At 43.0% G+C, this 22,485-nt stretch overlaps 1 protein-coding gene across 1 annotated transcript in view; it reads right to left on the bottom strand.

The window, feature by feature from the left end:
* Positions 1 to 22,485, bottom strand: part of GRIP1 (glutamate receptor interacting protein 1) — a 203,823-nt gene that overhangs the window by 18,619 nt on the left and 162,719 nt on the right. Inside the window, exons 19-21 of the mRNA XM_065935093.1 lie at positions 14,595 to 14,751; positions 12,779 to 12,890; positions 7,973 to 8,206 (exon numbers count right to left, since the gene is read on the bottom strand). Coding sequence (XP_065791165.1) covers positions 7,973 to 8,206; positions 12,779 to 12,890; positions 14,595 to 14,751 — 503 coding nt within the window. The remainder of the gene's footprint in view (positions 1 to 7,972; positions 8,207 to 12,778; positions 12,891 to 14,594; positions 14,752 to 22,485) is intronic.

Genomic DNA, 22,485 nt, shown 5'->3' with positions numbered 1-22,485 from the left:
ATAGAACAAAGAAGGTCAAAGGAAGGTCCGAGGACCAGGATGAGGGCTTTAGGTAGAACAAACAGCACTCCTGGCTAGCCCAATTTACAGAGGGCAGGTCCAGGGGGGAGGAAAAAACATATAAAAAGAGGAGCCAAAGGACCAGGGTCGGTCTCTCTCTCCCACGCAATCGTGCATTCCTCCACTTCTCTTCGAGTCTCTGGGTCGGCATGTCCTCATGCCTCGAGGATGGATTTTCCTGGTGTTTTCTAAATAAAATAGAGCTGTAACACGGAGCTGTAACACTGATCTACGAGCTGTAACACGGTCTGTCCGAGAGTTATGGCACACCAAGGGCTCTAACGTCCATCATTTACAATTTTTGTTGAGACGAGACAGAACTGAGGGGAATACACTCGCCTGAGAGAAGGAAAGTTATGACCAACCTAGACAGCATATTAAAAAGCAGAGACATTACTTTGTCAACAAAGTTCCATTTTTCCAGTGGTCATGTATGGATGTGAGAGTTGGACTATAAAGAAAGCTGAGCGCCAAAGAACTGATGCTTTTGAACTGTGGTGTTGGTGAAGACTCTTGAGAGGCCCTTGGACTGCAAGGAGATCCAACCAGTCCATCCTAAAGGAGATCAGTCCCGGGTGTTCATTGGAGGGACTGATGTTGAAGATGAAACTCCAACACTTTGGCCACCTGATTTGAAGAGCTGACTCACTGGAAAAGACCCTGATGCTGGGAACGACTGAAGGCGGGAGGAGAAGGGGATGACAGAGGATGAGATGGCTGGATGGCTCACCAACTCAATGGACATGAGTTTGGGTAAACTCTGGAAGTTGGTGATGGACAGGGAGGCCTGGCGTGCTGCGATTCATGGGGTCACAAAGAGTTGGACACGACTGAGCGACTGAACTGAGCTGAATTGAACTCACATCCATACATGACTACTGGAAAAACCATAGCTTCGACTAGATGGACCTTTGTTGGCCACGTTACAACCTACCAGACTATCACCGCACTGAGCACTAACAGTGCTGGATTTATTTCCTCATTTCAAGGAATGCTGGGGTTTAGCACCACAAAGATCCTCAAATGAGACCGAACTCTGTGCTTCACCTAAGGGGAAGAAAGAGAGCAGCTCTAGGCTAAACCACTATCAATGTGATCCTCACTGCAGCCCTGCCAGACACTCAACAGACATGCAAGGGAGCAGAAGGATGTTGGAGGAAGAGCTTCAGCGGGCTTCTTTCCAAGGTCCCGGAGACAAACACAGTGACCCTAAGGGAGTCACCTCATTTGTAAGTGAACATTCCGTAGATAACAGAATACAATCTATTAATAAACGCATTTGATCACAACAGAGACAAGCAAAGCCATCAGAGGAAGACGAATGATCCCCAGGCCAGGGCTAGACTTAAGGGAAGTTATTAGCATTTCTGAAGAGGGATGGTGGTGGATCCTTGACAGAAATCAGAGATCAAAGACTGGGAAATCAGGCACAGTGGAACACTGCCTAACAAGCCCGCCCAAGGGTCCTCCAAGTCTAAGGTGCCGCACCTCTGTTTTACTTAGCATTTCTATGGCTCAGAGCTCAGCCTCTGTAAAAGTGGATGGCAATTTGAAGGGAAGTGATAGGATGCAAATAGAGTTCTGTCCCTTAGAAGAGATAAGCTCAAAAGGCTTTGCTTTTATTTCACTATAAGTCTTTGAGCAGCTTTCATTTTAACTAGGAAATCTTATTCTGACATTCTTTCCCCCCCATCCTTGGACTGATACATATATATTATTTTATCTTCCCTTTGAACAAATGTTTTCATCCTGCTGTCATTCCTCATTAATGAGCTAAAAAACACTTTTTTTTTCACACGAGCCAATCATTTGTATACAAATTTTGTTTTTCACATTTTTGAGAAGTATGTCATATAATTACAGACAAGGGAGGCTGATGGAAACAATCCATTTTAAGGACTGTCAGGGCTGGATGTCGTTGCTCACATAAAATGTACAACCTAAATTCCAACCCTTATTCTACAATTCCGCATTGATTGTTAGCTTCCCCTGGTTTTATAGGGAGAGAATATACTTGTCACACTGACGTAATACACGTCCCTTTCTCTTTGTAAAGAGGGTGTTATTCCAGTGTACAACTCCATCTGTGGAGGCTCTAAGACGGCTGTCTGAATCATCTTTTAGGCTAGGGTCCTGAGGAGCTCTCATTTCCTGGGTTTCTGTCCCTGCAGAGGTGAGGTAAGACTGAAGGTGACTTCACCTGGGAAACGTTCATTTGTGAACTCTCTCGTGATAATGAGTGACCCAGCTCCTTTCTGGGTAGTGAACAAACTGAGGTTCAGAGAAGTGACGTGACTCATGACTGGCAGGTTGTGGCCAAACCTTGGCCTGGCAGTTCATTTAATCTTGAGTACCAACTGCAAATATTTGGTGAAGAGTCACATTCAAAATAAGGTATGTATTTCCATTTCATGTTTCCTCCTAGGGTTCAGCCTGTTCCTGACTTAAGGAGAATATTGAAAAAGATGTGGGCCCTAAATACCCAAAATGACACTACTTCCAAGAAGTAAAACAATTTTATCATATAAAGAAGAACAAAGGTACACTCTCAAAACACTCCAATATATTGAAATTGCAAAGTGAACTTGGCTGAGAGAAAAGTTGATGGTAGCAAATGCAGCTATTATAAAGGGGTTCCTTGTGAGTGACTCATATGTTCAAGAGTCGAGCCATTCGCAGGTGTAAATAGAAGATGATTCTGGAAAATAATTTTTAAAAACTTTCTGTAAAATAAAAGTTGTATACAATAAAGGACTACAATCTTTTTGAAAAACACAAACGACAGGACAAAAGGAAATGATTTTTTTTTGAAAAAGTCCAAATGCTCTGAATGTGGATCTACAGAAAAAAGACTTTTTTGCCTTAAAATATGCAAAGAGAAGTGAAGCTAGAATTTATCTCAGAAATATATTAAGCAGACACTAAATAATATTTAAGCTTCAGAAGGAAAAGAGGGGTTATCAATGAACTGCAGCTAAGATCACAAGCTCCTTATCGGCAAAGAGAAAAAAAATCTATGATAAGCTAAAATATTGATACAAAGCAGAATTAATTTTCAAGATAAAATTTAGAAGCTCCAGGGTTAACAATGCAGACTCATTTCCTCTTTGCTCAGCTACTCAGCTCTTGCCTTCGATTTCCCTGACACAAAATAATCACCTCCTGCTAGCAAAACCTACAGGAGTGATTCCCAGTCTTCAATTGCAAAAGAATCCACTAAGGGGTTGCTAAAATGTTGATTCTTTGCTTCAACCACCAGAAAATGCTGACCAGGTAAGTCTGGGTTGCGCTTAGGAACTGACGTTTTAACAGGCACCCCATGTGATGATGGTAGATGTCATCAGAGGTTCACATGCCAAACTATTCTCTAAGTCTCTAAACTTGTAGTTGTTACCCATCAATAAGTCTTGAAATCAGCTTAATATGACAGCATTTGAAAAGAAACAAAACAGAAAATGTTAGTGTACACTGTGCAGTCAATTTTTGGATTCATTTATTCAATACGTATTAGGGTGGCCAAAAAGTTCATTGAATTTTTACAAGTAAGATCTTACAGAAAAACCCAAATGAACTTTTTGGCCAACCCAATATATAAGTGTGAGTGTATGTGTGTACTGAGTTGTGAGGTGAGATGCATTTTGGATAACGTCTTAGCCAAAAAAGTATGATAGACACCAGTATCACTTCCCTGTGACACCCTCACTGTCCCTCCCTGCCCAATCTAAGTACCAAATCATCACTCCAGCTCCAACGTCCTCCTCCAACCACAGGGCCAAAAGGGGAAGTGAGGCTGTGTTCTATGTTTACTCTCAAGTGTCAGGAAGGATAACTAGTCTTTGGGGTTCAGGAATGAAGGACAGGAGACCTGTTAGGACCCGGCAGACCCTTGGGCCAGTAGATGCTGTGAAAAAAGTAGCCTCTCACCTGAGCTCAGCATTTTCGGAAGGTCTAAAGGGAGAAAGGGATTGGCAAGGAGGACTGGGTGGGCAATGAGGGGCAGATAATTGAGAGTCGGTTGAAACTCAAGAAATTGGAAGGTTAAGCCCACACTTTATTCTTTTTGTATGATGCTAGTAACCCATCATCAGGAGATGGTGTGACTTTTGTGTTTTGTTTGTTCGCCCCAGGAATGGGGATGGATACTGGCCCATTCATTCCTATCCTCTTGAAGCAGCTTCTAGTGACAGTAAGAGTTTGGAGGTACTGGCTTGGACACAGACAGATCCACAACGTGTTCTCATGAAGACAGCTTTCACCAAGTGGCGCACAGCCCCGAGAAAGATGGCAACTGGAAAATAACAGCACGTGTTTTCAGAATGTGTGCCATTGACCCTACCCAGCCTCGTTACTCTGGTCTCTGCAGCCCCTTGGAAATCCCTCCACTAGGGCTATGGAGGAAAGTCCACCCAAGGGGCTCAATGAGAATCAGCCTTCATTACGCTCGGCAAGCCACACATGCAGTCTGACTTAGGGTTTTCAACTTGAAGAAGGGATGTTTTTCTATTTCTCTGGCCCCATCTCCACACCACCCCCCAAAGAGTACCTTTTCCTACTTCTGTGTAGGTTTAGTACAGGCTAATAGCACCCTGGGCATCCCTCGTGGCTCAGAGGTAAAGAAACTGCCTGTCAATGTAGGAGATGCAGGTTCGATTCCTGGGTCGGGAACATCCCCTGGAGAAGGAAATGGCGATGGACTCCAGTATTCTTGCCTGGGGAAATCCCATGGACAGAGGAGCCTGGCAGGCTACAGTCCAAGCACCCCAACGGGAAGATAATTCAATTTAATCAACAAAGCACTTGCTTTTTCATGGTGTCAGGTAATCTTCTAGTGTTCAAAAGATGCCCACAATCAAGACACAAATACAATTACCAGTCTCTGCTCTGAGTAAAGTGACTCTTCTAATCACCATTTCTCCTTTTAAGCATTTCAAAATTGGAGTGTGGGTTTAGCAGCAAACATGTGAATGGACTATCAGGGTAATTGAATTCACATACATACACACACAAAGGTACCTGAGATGTGAGCATCAATCACTCCCACAATTCCATATCATCAGGCCGCAGGCTCCTCTGCTGGATTTTCACTTCACAAGATCATTTTGGGTGTCTTAAAATGCCCAGGACACCATCTACCTCTGAGCACCTTATTTTGTTTGGCACCAATTTGGAAGAAGAGTGAAGCCACACGGGAAATGCGCTAAGTGCGGCTATAGAGGGAAATGACTAAAGTGAAGGAAAAAAGAAGCAACCCATTTGCTGGGTCAAGTGGGTCTAGCATAGTCTGTGATCTGCGGTCTCTCAGTTCACACACTGCCACACAAATGTTCCAACCAGTCCATCCACCGCCACTCACTGTGCTAAGTAAATGATGGCTTTAAAAAGAGAGAGACCTATTTTCAGCACATTTTTTTTTTTTTTAAACGTCAGCTATAACAACTTGCATAGCCAATTTGCTGTCATGATCTTTGCTGACTGCTTTCTGTACAGGAGGGATGGGGAGAGAAGCCTTTTGCCTTGCTGGGCTACCAAGGAATCTTCCTTTGGAGAGACTGCTTCACTCCAGAAGGAAAATGGCTCTCTTCTACACTTGCTGTTTCTCTATCCTGCTGTTTAGTCACTCAGTCGTGTCTGACTCTTTTGCAGCCCCAGGGACTGTAGCCCGCCAGGGCCCTTTATCCATGGGGAGGCGGGCCCTTTATCCATGGGGATTCTCCAGGCAAGAGTACTAGTGTGGCTTGTCATTTCCTCCTCCAGGGGATCTTCCTGACCCAAGGATTGAATCTCCTTCATTGGCAGGACGGTTCTTTACCACTGAGCCACCTAGGAAGCCCTTCCCTATCGTGTAGATGGGGAAAATAAATGCTAAGACATGCTATTGTGAGGGGCTAAAAAAGAGAAAAAATTACAGCACACAGCGGGCACTCACTGTTACCCTTTCCCTTGGGCGCTGAAGGAAGGTGAGCTACCCAGAACACTTGTTTTCCTGGGCAGTAGACTTTTAGAGAAGACGGGAAGGCAGTGTTCCTAAATAACTGAGGGAATCAGGAGGGGCCAGCCCTCCTCATGGTACAGCAGAATTAGCAGTGACTATGCAGCTTCTGCAACTTAATCACCAAGGGAGTCCTTACAGCCTCCTAATGGTGTTTGTCAATGAGCCGATTAGGATATGTGACAGGTGGTGAAGCCTGATGTTTGCCAGACAGACACATCAATTCAGGGTAACTGGATAAACTAACGTGGCAACAGGCTAAAGCTGGGTCCCCACCCTAAAATATCAGAAATGTCTTGACTTTTCTGTAAAGTCTGTAATGCCTCTTAATGCACAAGGCTCTAGTCACGCTGGCCTATTTGCACTCTCAGTACACTGCAATCTTTGACATCCTTCTGTATATGTTTCTTTCTGTGCTTTGGAATGCCTTCCCATCCTCCACCTTCCTGCAGTCAACACCTCCATCTAGGAAGCATTTCTCATTCCTCTGTAGTGGGTTACTGTCAGTCACTCGGTTGTGTCCGACTCTGCGACCCCAAGGACTGTAACCCATAAGGTTCCCATCTGTGGGATTCTCCAGGCAAGAATACTGGAGTGGGCTGCCATTTCCTTCTCCAGGGGATCTTCCCAACCCAGGAGTCAAATCTGGGTCTCTTGCACTGCAGGTAGATTCTTTACTGTCTGAGTCACCAGCGAAGCCCTTAGTGGGTTAGGGTCCCTCCCATCTCCAAAGGCAGTCTAGTCTTGTGTCTGTCATTGTACTAATCCCACTATCCTCCCACTGTTTCCTGGACTGTCTTCCCATTAGACAATGTGCTCCTTGGAGATTTACATTACATTCTTTAAGTAAACAAATGCACAATCTATGTACTGAATGAATGAATCAATGAGTAATGAAAGAATGAACCCAGGATTGGAACACGAATTCAGAATCCAACCTCGAACACAATCCTTTCTTTCACCATATCCTTTGTCAGCAGCAAAACAGCTACTTTCAATAGGTAGGGAGGGAGACTAAAGTTTTTAGAGGAAAGGGGGAGTAGTTGGCCTGTTTCCCCTTCTCACCCTGACATTTATTTGCTCTTCTGGGTAAGACAAATAACTTACCTCTAGTTAACAGATTATTAACTACAGATCTTCTCTGCAAGAAAAATGGAGTGAGACTGTTACTAACTATACCTCCTTATGCATGAACTACAACAAAAAGCGAGTTCTACAAAAGAAAACCAGAGAAGCCTCCCTTCCTTTGATTTCGTTGGCCCTGGGCTCCACAGATACTGTCACCAAGGCGGTTTAAATACCTGCCTTGTTTAAACTCTGCCAGCAACTTGAATTCAGTTTTGTTCGCAACCGTGAGTTTCCATCCATGAAGGAAAGTGAGGCAACACCTTAGCAGAGATGAAACATAACTAGGCCTTATCTTGTCCTAAGCAAGGACATCTAAATTATGTCTCAAAGAGAAGTTTACACTCCCTTAATAACATAACCATCTACTCAGAAGTCTGTAATTGATGATTAATCCTTCCAACATCACCCCGGAAACCCCTTTCCAGTGTAGCTAGGAGTGTACGGCATTTAGAAAATCTTTTCCCCTTCCAATCAAGTTGAAATGACAGATCAACTCATTGAAGCTCCACTTGACACTAGATAGAACCTCAAGCTTCTGCAGGAAGATTTTGGCCATAAATACATTTACGATCAAGTCACTACTTGAAAGCCAATGTTCCCTGTTTTATGAGATCACCTCTTAACGATCATGTTTTGAGAACCATCGGTCTCTGATGATCTGCCCTTAAGCTCTGGCTTCTCTCCTCGGCTGAGCCCACAGTAGAATGTCATGATCTCGTTCACGTCAGGGCACTCATGCTGAGCAGAATGGCTATGAAACATGACCCCCAAGGGAAGAGAAGAGAGTTGCCTGACCTTGTGCAGCTCCACAGGAGTTGGGGACATGATCTCCTTTATTTCCTGCTTCATTTTTCTCAGGGTGACAGATTTCCTGCCCACATCCGAGGGCAGAGTGTTGCTGCGAGTGGTCTGGCTATAGTGTGGCCGGGAGCTGCTCCGTTCCTGGAAGCTGGCCTGTCGCCCCAGCTGACTGCGAGATGAAGGGGCCTCGTGATTCAAACTCATCGTGCTCCCCGACATGATCGTTGCCTGCGGCAGTGACAATTTTCAGAAACAATTAAGCCATCGACTAAGGGGAAGGTTTGGCTGCTCAACATGAAGCACATTTCTCCTTCTGCTCAGTCAAAATACAGTCTCTTCGGGGCATAGCCAAAGGCTGGAGAATGGAGGTACTGACTGTACCATGAAAGTCTGAGAAAATGCTTCGCAAGTGACATTTACAATGCACATAACAAATCCAATTTAAGTACTTAAGCCATTGAGTTTATTTAATCAAATACCACCCCTGGCAGTTTGGAGGCATGCTGAAGAGCTGTAACATCTGCTTACTGCAAACCACATTTTTAAGCAGAAACTTTCCACTGAGTGGGCTCTAAAGATGGGATTTATCAGGCAACCTTCAATATATCTTACAGAAGTGAACTAAGAACTTACTGGAGATCAGGCAGCCCCTATTGGCAATGGCGCCTCCAACCCCACCTGCAGGTAACAACAGGCTGAAATGAGGCTCCTGGTACAAAAGCGAGGGCTCCTACTGAATGTTGCCTGCTGAGCTTGGTGTACTGTCTTCCCTTTGGCCATGTGGCCAGCCCGAGAAGTCAGTAGATGAGTTAGGTCTCCACATCACTTGGTGTAGGTCATTGTTTCTTAGAAATGACCTATGTGTAAGATCCTCAAAGAGGTTAAGGAATAATCATATAAGGTGCTATTGAAATCAACCCTTTGCTCAAAAGCAAGGGAACTTGAATTTTACCAGTGAATTGAGAAGTGTTCTGTTTCCAATATAGTGTCCCTGTATAATACACAACAAATGGCAAGATTAGCTCTCAAAAATTACTGAGGTCTCAGAAGTGGAACAAAAAAAAGCACTTGAAACCAATATGATGTTGGGAATGTTCATTTCTCATGGTTGAAGGATGGTAAAATTCTGCAAATATGCCTGTAGCCAGCTCTGTATTCTTCCATATAACGGTTATATAATGGTATACCAGCATCAGTGAATCTTCCTGAAAATAAATTCCACATGCCATGACTGGCTACAACATGATCTAGTGGTTTATATTGATACTGATGCTATAGGTAATAGAAGTGTAATGTGAGTCCTTTGAATGTATGCACACATTTAACAACTTTATGAGTTAAGTACTGTTATTCCTCCTAATTTACAGGAGAGGAATCTAAGGCACAAAGAGACTGACCTACCCAAGGTCCCATAGGTAGTAAAAGAGCCAAGTGCACCATCTAAAATTATTGATCAGGAGGGAACACTGCAAAGTGAGTAGACTTTTTATTTGTTACCTCACTAGGATTTTATAATTCAAAGCTTCACCTGGTGTTCAGCTATATACATGCCACTAACAAGATTTCTAAATGGCAGCCAAGTATTGGCACACAGGTATGTAGAAAAGAAACAAAATAAGTGGACTTACCAATATCTTGACTACATCAGTTATCTTACTGATAATTTTGAAAAAAAGAAGTTAGCGTGTTAATATGTGCTAAGTACCATATGTGTGTGTGTATATGTAGACTACCATTAAATATAATAACTCTATATGATAAAGTGTTATACTTATCATACCTCCTCATTTCACTTAGGAAGGGGATGCCTGGATCAATGAAGCAACTTGCCCGAGAGTCTGGAATTGTAACTCTTGCAATGTCTCCAGAACCCTTATTCTTGCCTACTAGGCTATATTGATTCTCAGTCAAGTATGAAGTTGAAACATTTAAAATTGGCTTTTTTAGTAAATAAAAAAAGCTTATTATTTATCCAGTGTGAATTATCCATATTATGGTTTATTTCAGATCAATCTCCTTTAATTGAAACCTTTTTATTACTAGCTTGTTGGTAACATGGGACATCCTTTTATTTTATGGTACTTAACTCACATATATCATTCTTTGTTTAATCTGCTGTTACTGAAGGCATTCGACGATTATTTTCTTACTGTGGTGAGCATCCACCTATTGTTTTTACCTACTTAGACTAGTTATTTGCTTTGTTAACATTTATTTTTTATACTCATTTTTCACTAGACTGGCAGGAAGCACATTGGAAGTCAAATAATCACTACAGTGGAGACAACTGTTCTACTTTGATAAGCCTTAGCCATAACAGAAGTTATAATCTGATCTAGAAATGGTTCTGATGGAAGCAATGACATAGTATCAAAGGGTCTTCAGATCAAATTTTCAAAGGATGAATTGATTGGTTTGTTTAGAGTGAATATCAACTGAATTAGTGACATCCCTGCAGGAATATTAAAATTAAAACACAAACACAAAACTAAAAAAAAAAAATTATTTAAAGTTTCTTAAGACTTGTTTTTGCTTCATGAGTATGTACCACCGATTTTCATTTTGCACAATTTGTAATTTATACATTTTCAAAATTATCAATGAGATAACTGATATGCATACAGCTTAGGAGTCTGTCCAAAAGTTCTCTATTTGACATTTAGTTAAACCTTCTTCTTATGTTATACTAAGGAAAAAAGAGTTAAGGCAGTATTCATTACTCAAAGAAGTAGCACAAAAATAATTTCTATTGAGCATTTAAATGCCATGTTCTGTGTTGCGTCATATAAGCATTAGTCATTATAATCCCTGTATTTTAAAGAAGAAATAACTGATAAAAGAGATTAAGTAACTTGTCTAAAATCTTAGTTTGAATTTCTCTCTTGTTAAAATTGTACATTTTTTAGCACTAAAGCTGAAACTAAATTATTGCTAGCAATGGGGAAAATGACTAGTATAATTTTCATTTTCATTTCAATTGTAATCATTTTTTATCTTAGCTAATCTTCTACATTTGTTACATTTATAGTGTGCTTTAACTTTTAATGCTAGATATAAATTTCATATGCAGGAACCTAGCTCCAATAATATTTTTTTGCATAGTAGCACTTGAAATCAAGGAATCAGAGTTCATTTAAACTAATAAGTGGATATTCCTCGTGCTAAAAGTGTGAATAAGACTCTAACTTATGGATTTGTCAATCATTCTTTCTAGCTGAAAAATTTTTTTCTCTTTGACTATTAATTCAACCCATTTTTTTCACCTGGATATATAATTTCAAGGGCCACACCTGCCTGAAGTGATGTTAGAAAAAAACCTATTGACTGTTGCAACATAATTTCTATACCGATGGATGTTGTTTTCACCAGGTAACTCAATTTCTGGGTGAAAACACAACCTCACTGTATTACTTTTTACATCATCTTCACTTCGTTAATACCTAATGTAGAAGAAGCTATTAGAAGAAAAATGCCTTCTTCAAATGAGATTTCAAAATGAAAAATGCAAAAGGCATATGATCCAAAACATGCTTTTAAAAGCAGTACTATGTTAAAAAATTGTTAACTAAGATCTTTATTCAATTTGGTACAATGCTGATCATTCTCCATACAGGAAGTGGTAAAAGTTTAAATAAGCTACTGATACTTAAGCATTCTATATTTTTTGAAAGTTGCATGAAAATGAATCAATTGCTAACATCTTAATTTATTTACATTTTGTAGGATTATCCATCTCCGGGTCCTTTAACTGTGCTCTGAAGTTGAAATTCATGCCAGGTAATACCATGATGTTTACAAATTCAAACTAATAGTTTTCTTTATAATTCTCTTTGCAGATTCACAAACATTGGAGTCACATAAAATATCCACACATGCAACTGAGAAGCAAAATAATATAAAGATGAGTCATCATTTTAGAACTGCAAGAGTTCCACCCAGTTAGGCCATTCACATTCCTTATGGTGACTTGGGGACCTCATACGACATCAAAATAAAAATGAGACTTTTGCCACTTTCTTTTTTACAGCTCAGAAAATTTAAAAGAACATAAAAGGAAACAGCCCAGGACTTCCCAGACCAAAGTGTGAATACTGTCAGCAAATTTACGGCTTTGATTAAAGAACTCACCAGGAGTTCTGCTATTATACTCCATCTCTCTGCAAGTCCTTGAATTCACACTAAGCACAGAAGCAGGATTTGCAATTAACAGCAATGTACTCTGTAATATTTTGGCTGCTGATCAAACAGACTGGCCTTTTTTTACCAGCTGCATTGTCATCTACTTTAAGGGCAAAATGAAGTAAGATCAAATTTCCTCTTATGTTCCTCTTCACGATCAAATTAACGTCTCTACCAGGTACAAATGAAAACATGCCAAAGAAACCTTTCTAAAGCAAATCAGAGAATGACAGATGCCACTGCTGAGACAGCTCGCCTGAGCGATCCAGTGGCAAACAGGGATAGTGGGGGTTAGCAAGGAGCAATGGCAGAGAAGCCACAGGTCAGTAAGCTCAGGGTGGGGGCAGAAATGGGGAAAGAAATAACTTGTAACTGCATTGGATAAAATCAAATCACTGTCCGAAAGGCAAGGGGGCAGGGAAGGCAGCTTCACAAGCAAAAATATAAACAGAAAGGGTAGCTACCAAGAGATTCATGTTTCTCAAAGACACACGCCTGTCAGCTTTCTCCTGTGGAAAGGGGTTAAAGCTTTTAAATGAACTGGTGTGACCAATGCCAACTCAAAAGGACCAAAAAAATGAATGTAGAAACAAGGAGAGTAAGTGGCAGGACCGAGGCTACCTCGAGTTCTCTCAGAATCCCAGACTGTCCACAGGTTTCCAGATCCTCCAGCGCTTGGGACCAGAAGTTCTCCTCTTGCTCAGCCTCGGTACTGTCGGGAGGCCCTGTGAAACTGCTGTCCAAAAGCACAGTCCTGGTTAAGAACTTGCCAGACACATATGTGTATACACATTTATATACATGTGTGTGTGTTCAGTCACTCCGTCATATCCAACTCTTTGCAATCCTATGGACTGTAGCCTGCCAGGCTCCTCTGTCCATGGGATTCTCCAGGCAAGAATACTGCAGTGGGTTGCCATTTTCTTTTCCAGGGGATCTTCCCAACTCCAGGAATTGAACCTGAATCTCCTCCGGGCAGATTCTTTACCACTGTGCCATTTGGGAAGCCCAAATACATACATATATGTGTGTGTGTGCGCACACATGTATGTCATGCTGTGCTAAATCGCTTCAGTTATGTCCAACTCTTTGCAACCCCATGGGCTGTAGACTGCCAGGCTCCTCTGTCCATGGGATTCTCCAGTCACAAATACCGGAGTGGGTGGCCATACCCTTCTCCAGGGGATCTTCCTGACCCAGGGATCGAACCCTCGTCTCTTAGGTCTCCTGCATTGGCAGGTGGGTTCTTTACCACTAGCACCACCTGGGAAGCCTATATATATACATATATATGTATATATATTTGGATCCAGAATCTCCCTCCCCTTCATCTCACACACAAAATAGAGACCCATTTTGGATTTGGCTTTCTTTCTGTCGTGGCCTCCAAGTCAGGCCAGTTCTAACAGAAAGACACTGTAGGAAATTTAAAATGTCTCAAAGACTGGAAGGACCATGGTCTTACTAACTGAATTCACAGCTACTGCTGAGTGAGCTACGTCAACATGGCACCGGTGGGGATATCTTTCAGCTAATCTACCTGAAAGGAACGAGAAATCAAACTTTTCCTTGAGAGAGAAAAACATGTTTTCCCCATTCATTATAAACATCAGTATTAAATGATGTTTAATTATTTACTAAACATTAATTATTAGTTATTAATTATTAACATTCAATTATTTATTAAACATTATGATTAGATCAGTTTAAATGCTATCAGATTTATGAGTTTTCTTAAAATATTTTGGTAAGGAGCATACTGCTAAAATAGACTCTCAGTTAAAAATATTGAATCCTCAGTTTAAAAAACATTTTTTTTCACATAATTTATTGTGAAACTGGGCTTCTGTGGTGGCTCAGATGGTAAAGAATCTGCCTGCAATGTGGGAGATCCGAGTTTGATCCCTCGGTCGGGAAGATCCCCTGGAGAAGGAAATGGCAACCCACTCCAGTATTCTTGCCTGGAGAATCCCCATGGACAGAAGAGCCTGGCGGGCTACACGACTGACTAACACACACACACACACACACACACACACACACACACACACACACACACACACACACACACACACACAGTGTGAAACCACCTTCTAACACACACACACACACACACACACACACACACAGTGTGAAACCACCTTCTAAATGAAAGGAGAGGGAACCAGTCACAGTGAGGACATGGTTTATAGGAGCAGATTTTCCCCATGTGCTACTGTTGTTCTCATTTGGGGAAACTTTAGGGTGGTAGAACCAAGATCCCTGCTGGGCAGGCTCAAGTCTTTGAATCAGCCATGGGGCCAGCATGGACGGTGACAGCGGCTTCATGAATCCTTCCAACGTGAGCAGTAGGTGCCACAGGAAGTACAGAAGTTCACATCCGGCCCAAATGACCCGGAAGCAGTTGGGACAGGGCGGCAGTTGGTGAAAACCTTACCCGCTGACGGTGGACCGGTCCCACTCTTCGTTGCTTAGTCCCACATCGGGGTAAGTCTGGCTTCGAGGCTTTGTGGCTGGGGACAGACTGCCTCTTTGTTTGGGACTTCTCCAGTCATAGGTGTTGAAGTTGTAGCCTGAGGCCTGAAAGCCAGTGCCTGGAACAAAAAACAAGCCACTCATTATATTCTGTTCTAGTAACTTGTCTTTTTCTGTGGTTTCCATTTGTTTATTCAAGGGGTCTGACTTTAACTGAATTTGGGATCATTAAGGCCATCAAGACAACACTTAATTCTTACATTAAAGACACACTCGTGTCTATTATCCCAATTGATTCTCATAAAAACCCTGAGCTAAGACCCAAGCAGGAGGGGCCTCCAAGCAGGAGGGCTCCTGCCCTCCCCTGTCCAGCTGAGAAATCTGCTAGGAGGGGGGATACACCGAAACCTGTTTCCAACCCTTTCCAGAGCAAGTTCCAGAAGGTCAGAACCCTGACTTGCCTGCCCAGATATCCTGTGTCCACCTGCAGGATCCAAGAGGGCTTCTTATCCAAGCACGTCCTTCTGGGAGTGGAATCTGCCACCAGAGGTGGGTTCTAGGTCCAAGGATTCGCCACGGGGTGCTGGTTGCAGGGTGTGGACCGAGCACAGAAAAACTGGCTGGGGCCCACAGATGTAGGCATGGGCCTGAGGATCACTTCATCCCCATTGTTAGTGAGTAGAGGGGTCGATTAACTACAGCAACAGCGATGATAGTAAGCCCAGGGCAGGCGTTAACTATGCACCCAGAGCTTCATCAAGTCCTTTACTTGGGGCTTCCCTGCTGGCTCAGTGGTCAAGAATCCGCCTGCCAATGCAGGAGACACGGGTTTGATCCCTGATCTGGGAAGATCCCACATGCCATGGCGCAACTGATCTTCTGCGTCGTGACTATTGTGCTTTGCCCTAGAGCCCGTGCTCGGCACCAAGAGAAGCTACCACAATGAGAAGCCTGTGCGCCGCAGCTAGAGTGTAGCCCCTATTTTGCCACAAGGAGAGAAAAGTCTGCGCAGCAATGAAGACCCAGCAAAGCCAAAAATAAATAAATAAATGATTAAAAGTCTTTTATTTGTATCACCTTATTGATTCTGCGTAATTATCTCTGAAGGTAGGTACTGTTATTATTTTCATTTGAGGACCTAGTTGGTACTTGCAAACCTTCCTGGGGGCTCCAGTCCTAATTTTAGGAGAATCAGATCCTCCCACTCCATAGGAAGGTCTTCCTAAAACGACCTCGCTGAGAAAGCTCGAGGGGGAGAGGGGGGATGTCTAAGATCAGTCAAGGCTCCCTTCTCACTTCCCAATTCACAATTGTTTTCTTGCCCCTTTACAAATGAAAGGCATATTTCTCATCCATATCATATCTTTGAACGAGCTTGACCCTGGGATATAAAAGCTCCCAGCCATCAGTCGAGGGATAGATAATTAGGGGAAGGCTCGGTCCTGAGGGAAGGTCTTGGAGCGGAGCCTTATTTCAACCAGGCACCGACTCAGTGCAAAGCTTTTAACCCCTCTCATCTATCTATCTCCCCGCGTCTCAGAATTAGAGTTCAGAAGGACAGTTGTCAGGGTGAGGAGGTGCGCACATTCTGACATTTATTTGACCAGCGAAACAAAGACTGACTTCCTTTCTGACAGGGAGTTAAGTCTGATTAGCTTGATGAGAAAGTGAGGAATGGCTTTGACAGTCAGGTTATATAATAGACCATTTCTCACAAGTTTGAGCTAAATCTGTGGCTTCATATTTTGACAAGAATATATTTAAAGCATATTTACCACAGACTAGAAATTACGTTTGTTTTTTTTTTTGGATGTATCATAATTTGGGGAGGGAAAAGTTAGGATGACAACCTTTAAGTGTGAGGTAGGGTCTGCAGTGTTTCAAAACTTTTCAGGGGGGCTTCCAATGGGAGAGCAGGGGCTGACTGGCCGGTCTGAGTCTAGCGTTAGTGCTGGAACCACCACACGTGACTTCTGACGTCACATCAGGTTGTGACTCATTGCGTGTGTGTTTGCTTACGTGCGTGCTCTGTGTTCAGTCGCTAAGTCAGATTTGACTCTTTGTGACCCCATGGACTGTAGCCTGTCAGGCTGCCCATGGGGTTTTCCAGAAAAGAATACTGGAGTGGGTTGTCGTCTCCTGCTCCAGGGGATCTTCCCGAACCAGGGATTGAACTCGCGGCCCCGGTGTTTCCTGCACTGGTAGGTGGGTTCTTTACCACTGAGCCGCCTGGGAAGCCCACACGTGTGTACTGGGTTACAATATAATACTTATTTCTTACTGTGGTTAAAGCACATCATCTAGCAAACAGGCCTAGAGCCACAGCTTCACATTCATTTAAATGACCCAACAACACAAGATGCCTATCTCCACGCCATTCCTTTGCTTCATCTTCCCCATTCACTTTCCCTCTACTTGTTTAGTACTATAATGCCATCCTTACTATTTGTTAGAGCCCAGAGAAAGAAGGAGGTCCAAGGATAATGCTTTCTGATCAACAGGATTTACCCTCCACCATACAGCCGAAACATGGAAATACCCGACGCACCTCCTGTTTTAGGAAACCGAGCATCAGAAGTCCTCAGTGCAGGGGCAATATTTACAGTCCCATATCTCATTTTCTTTCTTGGGTAACTGCAAGTGTGGCTAGACATTTGGGGAGAAGTTTTGCATGATGAATGTTCAGTTTTCTGTCCAAAGCGTTGAATTACTGGGAACCCTTGAGTCTCTTCTTAAAGGGGAGTGATGGGGCAACACTACATTTCACCTGGCTCCCTCTGACAGGCTATCCATCTTCTGAAGCAAATAAACCAACACCCAAATATGTGACATCTCTTAAAAAGAGTTAGGGGAAGTAAGTCCACACTTCCTTCCCCTAAAGGCTTTAAATTTGCTAAGAGCAGAATGCTAAATGTTGGTGTTCTCTCAGGGGCATCCTTTTCTGACAGGCATAGACCCATAGACCATTCAGTTCCCAAGGGAAATTCCAACATATTTTAAACTGAGCAGATTAACTTTCTGATTTTTCCTCCAACTGATGTAAATAGTTCTTGGTGACTTGAGCAAGACTGTAAGGATGGGCTTGAGCAGATATGAAGCATCATTACTAGGAAAATGCCCCCTCCCCACAAAAAGGCATGTCTGTCTATATCAAGGAAGACTTGTCTTAAGAAGTACTATTAAAGAATTATCATGTTACAACAAAGCAGGGCATGAAAAGGGGATATACAATGCAAATATATGGGGCTTAGGTATAAACTTAGAAGACCTGGTCTGGTCCATGCTATGCTAGCACAGAGAATGAAGTAAGCAAAACCCAGGTTCAGATCCCAGCTTTGCCACTTGCTTGCTCTGCAGTCTTGGCCAATTCGCCTCCATGTAAAATACAGATAGTGACACATGCTTCACCAGGTTGATATGAAAATTAAGGAGAATAATACACATAAACACTCACAGACATGCCTGGAACACAATGAGGTTTTAATGAAACCTCATTTAATGTCCATTACTTTTATTATTTACTAAGCAACTCAATTTGTCAAGATCTCAGTCTCATTATAAAACAGGGAAAGAAGGAAATCAGCATGTCTGATTTAGTAAATGTTCCAGGGGCTTCCCAGGTAGCGGTAGGGGTAAAGAACTCGCCTGCTAACGCAGGAGACATAAGAGACGTGGGTTCGATCCCTGGGTCAGGAAGATCCCCCGGAGGAGGACATGGCAACCCACTCCAGTATTCTTGCCTGGAGAATCCCAAGGAAGGAGGAGCTTGGCAGGCTACAGTCCATGAGGTTGCAAAGAGTTGGACACGACTGAAATGATTTAGCCTGCATGCATGCGCCAGCACCTCTAAGGCGTGTCAGGTACTGCAGAAGGAGCTGAGATGCAAAGATAATAAAACCAGATTCCTGTCCTCAGAAAAATCCACAGTTTAGTATAGCTTTGGGAGAAAGAGGAAGAGAAACAGGCAGAGATAGAAAGTGAGAGTTCTATTAGCATGTGAGAAGTGGTACCCTTTCCATCTGAACACACCGATAGAAAAGAACAGAGATCTGTCTGGGGACCAGAAAGCAGGTCATGAAGGGTGCCAATGGAACGGCAACATACGAGCTGGGACCTAAGGGGCTAAGCGGGCATTCACCAGTGGAAGCACAGGGGAAGCTGAGCAGGAGGACTGAAGAGGTGCCCTCGTGGTACACCTTGCTTCCTGGCCATATGTTCCACCAGCGGGGGCCTGCTTCACTCTCAAGGCGTGAGCAGCAGTCCAGGGACCTTCTGGTCCCTCTGACCATCTGTACTTACTCCTCCCCAGAGGATGAGCATCGACTTACCCAGTTGACCCAGCTCTGGAAAAGAGCCCTGGGAACGTAACCTCAGGCCCTTTCCAGCTCTCCTCGGGCTCATCCTTTCCCATGCTGTAGACCATGAGGTAAGCCAACCGGAGTCCCACCCCTGAGACTCAGAGCTCAAAGGCGGCAGGAGACCACGCTGCAGCTATGGCTGTGGCAGACCACTAACTGCCTATCAAACATCCACTCTTCATCTTTTTACCAGTTTTGAGGGTGCCTATTTTGGGGGTGCTAAGGGAAAGACTTATTTCCTAGCCTGTCTTGAAGTTAAGTGTTAATTTAAATATGCAAAAAGTTCTGGCCAATGACATGTAAATGAAACATCCGGAAGGGCTCCTTACAACCCTCTTTTCTGCTGCCCGGAATGTAGATGGAATGTAGATGAAACAGCTGCAGCCCCAACAACTATCTTGGGTCATGGAGTGAACCCAAGGGTGGAAATCAAGGGCTAGGCATACAAGAGAAGAAATATTTAAAAGCATGGGTCCTTCATGACACTCTGGAGTTATATACTAGCTCTGAAGTGCCTATTTCTTTATGATTTAAGTCACTCTGATATCAGGGTTTTTAGTTCTATTCAACTAAGTCAAATCCAACTGACAAGCTGGGGTTACAGTTTGCTTCGTAGATCTGAAAAGGGAAAGTGTTAGTCAATCAGTTATGTCCAACTCTTTGTGACCCCTTTTGTCCATGGGATTTCCCAGGCAAGAATACAGGAGTGCGTAGTCATTCCTGTCTCAAGGGGATCTTCCCGACCAAGAGATCGAACCGGGGTCTCCAGTATTGGAAGCAGATTCTTTACTGTCTGAGTCACCAGGAAAGCTCTCATAGATCTGACTTCCCCCTTATTTAAGTTCCAACATCAGACTTGGGGTGGGGTAGAGGAATAAGAATCCTGAGTCTGGCTGTACATTCAACTCAGCTTTTCTAAAAACTCCCGACTCTGCCAAAAAATAAAAAGTAAAAAGTTGATATTTTAATCCACTGCTGACTCCAGTTTCTATTTCCCAACAGATTTAGAAGTGATAAAGGCAGGGATTGTTTAACATTGAAACATCTAGTGCTGTCAAGGTACTGAAAACCAAAGCTTGCTTAGAGAAGAGTGAAAAATTCAAGATGCAGAGTACAAGATCCTGCAAGGGAATATCAGGAAATGAAATCCATAAAACAGTTGGGGACTAGACTGAAAAGAACTTGGTGTTTTAAACCAAGGATTTTGGGTGTCATCTACAACAGGGAATCATCAAAAGAGGTTTTTTTTTTTTTTTTTTTGGTTTCTTTGTTTTTAGAGAGCAGCATTGTTTGATTTAGTTTTTCTAAAGCTCATTGATAGTAATACAGAATGGTAAGATGCTCAAAGTAAGGTGATCGAGGAAATAACTGTTTCAAGCCTGATGAAGGCTTTATAACAAGGGCAATGGCAGTGAATGGAGAGATGAATGAAACAGAGCAGGACCTTATGGTTCTTGGCGCACCCCTCCGTGCCACCCCTATGTTCTCTGCCTGTCTTTTGTCTGTGGAAAACTGTAATCAAAGAAAAAGTTTAATCAGAGAAATGAGAACATGCAGAAACAAAGGAAAACAGTCAAAGGAGACCAAATAATAATAATGTTGTCATTAAGCATCAATCCTTTGGCCCTCATTCTTCTTTATGGTCCAACTCTCATATCCGTACATGAGTACTGGATTTGAACTGTGGTGCTGGAGAAGACTCTTGAGAGTCCCTTGGACAGCGAGGAGATCAAATCAGTCATTACTAAAGGAAATCAACCCTGAATATTCCTTGGAAGGACTGCTGCTGCAGTTGAAGCTCCCATACTTTGGCTACCTGACGCAAAACCAACTCACTGGAAAAGACCCTGATGCTGAGAAAGATTGAGGGCAAGAGGAGAAGGGGACAACAGAGGATGAGATGGTTGGATGGCATCACTGACTCAATGGACATGAGCTTGAGCAAACTCCGGGAGACAGTGAAGGCTAGGAAAGCCTGGCATGTTGCAGTCCACAGGGTCGCAAAGAGTCAGATGTGACTAGGTGACTGAACAACATTAACCATAGTCAAGGACCTTTAGTTCCTTCTCAAGGGCTATAGATAATACTCTGAGCCATATCCTGTGAGCTGTCTTATAAATACTGAAATCGCCATCAGATGGAAGAAGTTAATTACACGACAACCAGACTAAACCCATGACATAAGCTGCCACAATTAAGAGAACTGGCCTCAAAGAAACGGAAACAATCTGACCCTGGAACTGAAGACTAACTACCTAAAACAACCAAGATGACCCTGGGCAGATCGCCGATGACCAAGCTGAAGGTGACAAGTCAGAGCTGACTGTGCCATTTCTGCACGCAGCACCCTCCCTCAGCCTAAAAGTTCTGGTCCCTCTGGTTGTCAGTGAAGGGGAGTCGACCTTTGGACACATGTCCACCCTCACCCCCTCCAGTTGCCAGCATCTGAAATAAAGCAAACTTCCCTTTCCACCAACCTGGCCTGTTTATTGGCTTTGGAATGGCGAGCAGCCGGACCCCACATTTTTGATAACAGTAAGAGACGTTAAGATAGTAGAAAGCAGGAAGATGCCTGGGTCCTGATAACACTGTGGGGCCACCTGCCTTCCCCATGCTCAGTGGGAGAAAAATAACCCTCTATCTTGTTTAAACACTGTCCTTGTATTTTCTTTTCTATGTTAAGTGAATCTACTCCTTAACTGATGCAGGTAGATGATGACAGCATAATTTAAAATAGAGAATATATCAGGGAAATTAGGTTTGGGTAAAGGCAGGCTGGTTTCCATAGCTGAGAAGATGTTAATAGGCTCTGAGAAATATACTTTTACACCAGACGCCAAACTTAAAAGCCATGAAAAGAATAAAATAAATGAGGCAGCCCAGGTGTCAGAAAAATCAATTGCCAGAAGTACAATTAGACTTTGTTTTTATCAACTGATGATGTAAGCACATAAAATTAACAGGTATGATACTGCAAACAAGTTTTAAAATGCAAAATCGATTAAAAAATGGAAAGATAGAAGTAATTAAGAATGTATTTCCTAAGTAATTATTCTTTTTATTCAGAACTGGAAACCGTTTTCATTTTTCTTTTTCTCCCCTCCTCTCACTTCTGCCCTTCCTTCTTTCTTTCTTTCACATCCCGGTTTCAGTATCTGGTCTTATACTTTGCATCATAAAGCGAAGGATGTTATGGACTGAATTGGGTCCCCCCCAACTCATAAGTTGATGCCCTAATGGGACTGTATTTGGAAACTGGGCCTTTAAAGTGGTAAGTAAGGATAAATGAGGTCCTGAGGGTGGGACCATGCCCGCGGGATGAGTGTCCTTATGAGGAGGGAATGTGGACACACGCAAAACACACACACAAAAATGCACGTACCAGAGGAAAGGCCGTGTGAGGACACGATGAGAAGGGGGCCGTCTGCAGACCAAGGACAGAGGGGCCCCAGGAGAAAGCAAACCTGCCAACACCTGATCAAGGACTTCCAGCCT

This window comes from Muntiacus reevesi, chromosome 4, assembly GCF_963930625.1.
Source record: "Muntiacus reevesi chromosome 4, mMunRee1.1, whole genome shotgun sequence".
Classification (NCBI taxonomy): domain Eukaryota; kingdom Metazoa; phylum Chordata; class Mammalia; order Artiodactyla; family Cervidae; genus Muntiacus; species Muntiacus reevesi.
Note: the sequence above shows the minus strand (reverse complement) of the source record. Positions and strands in the feature narration are given on the sequence as shown.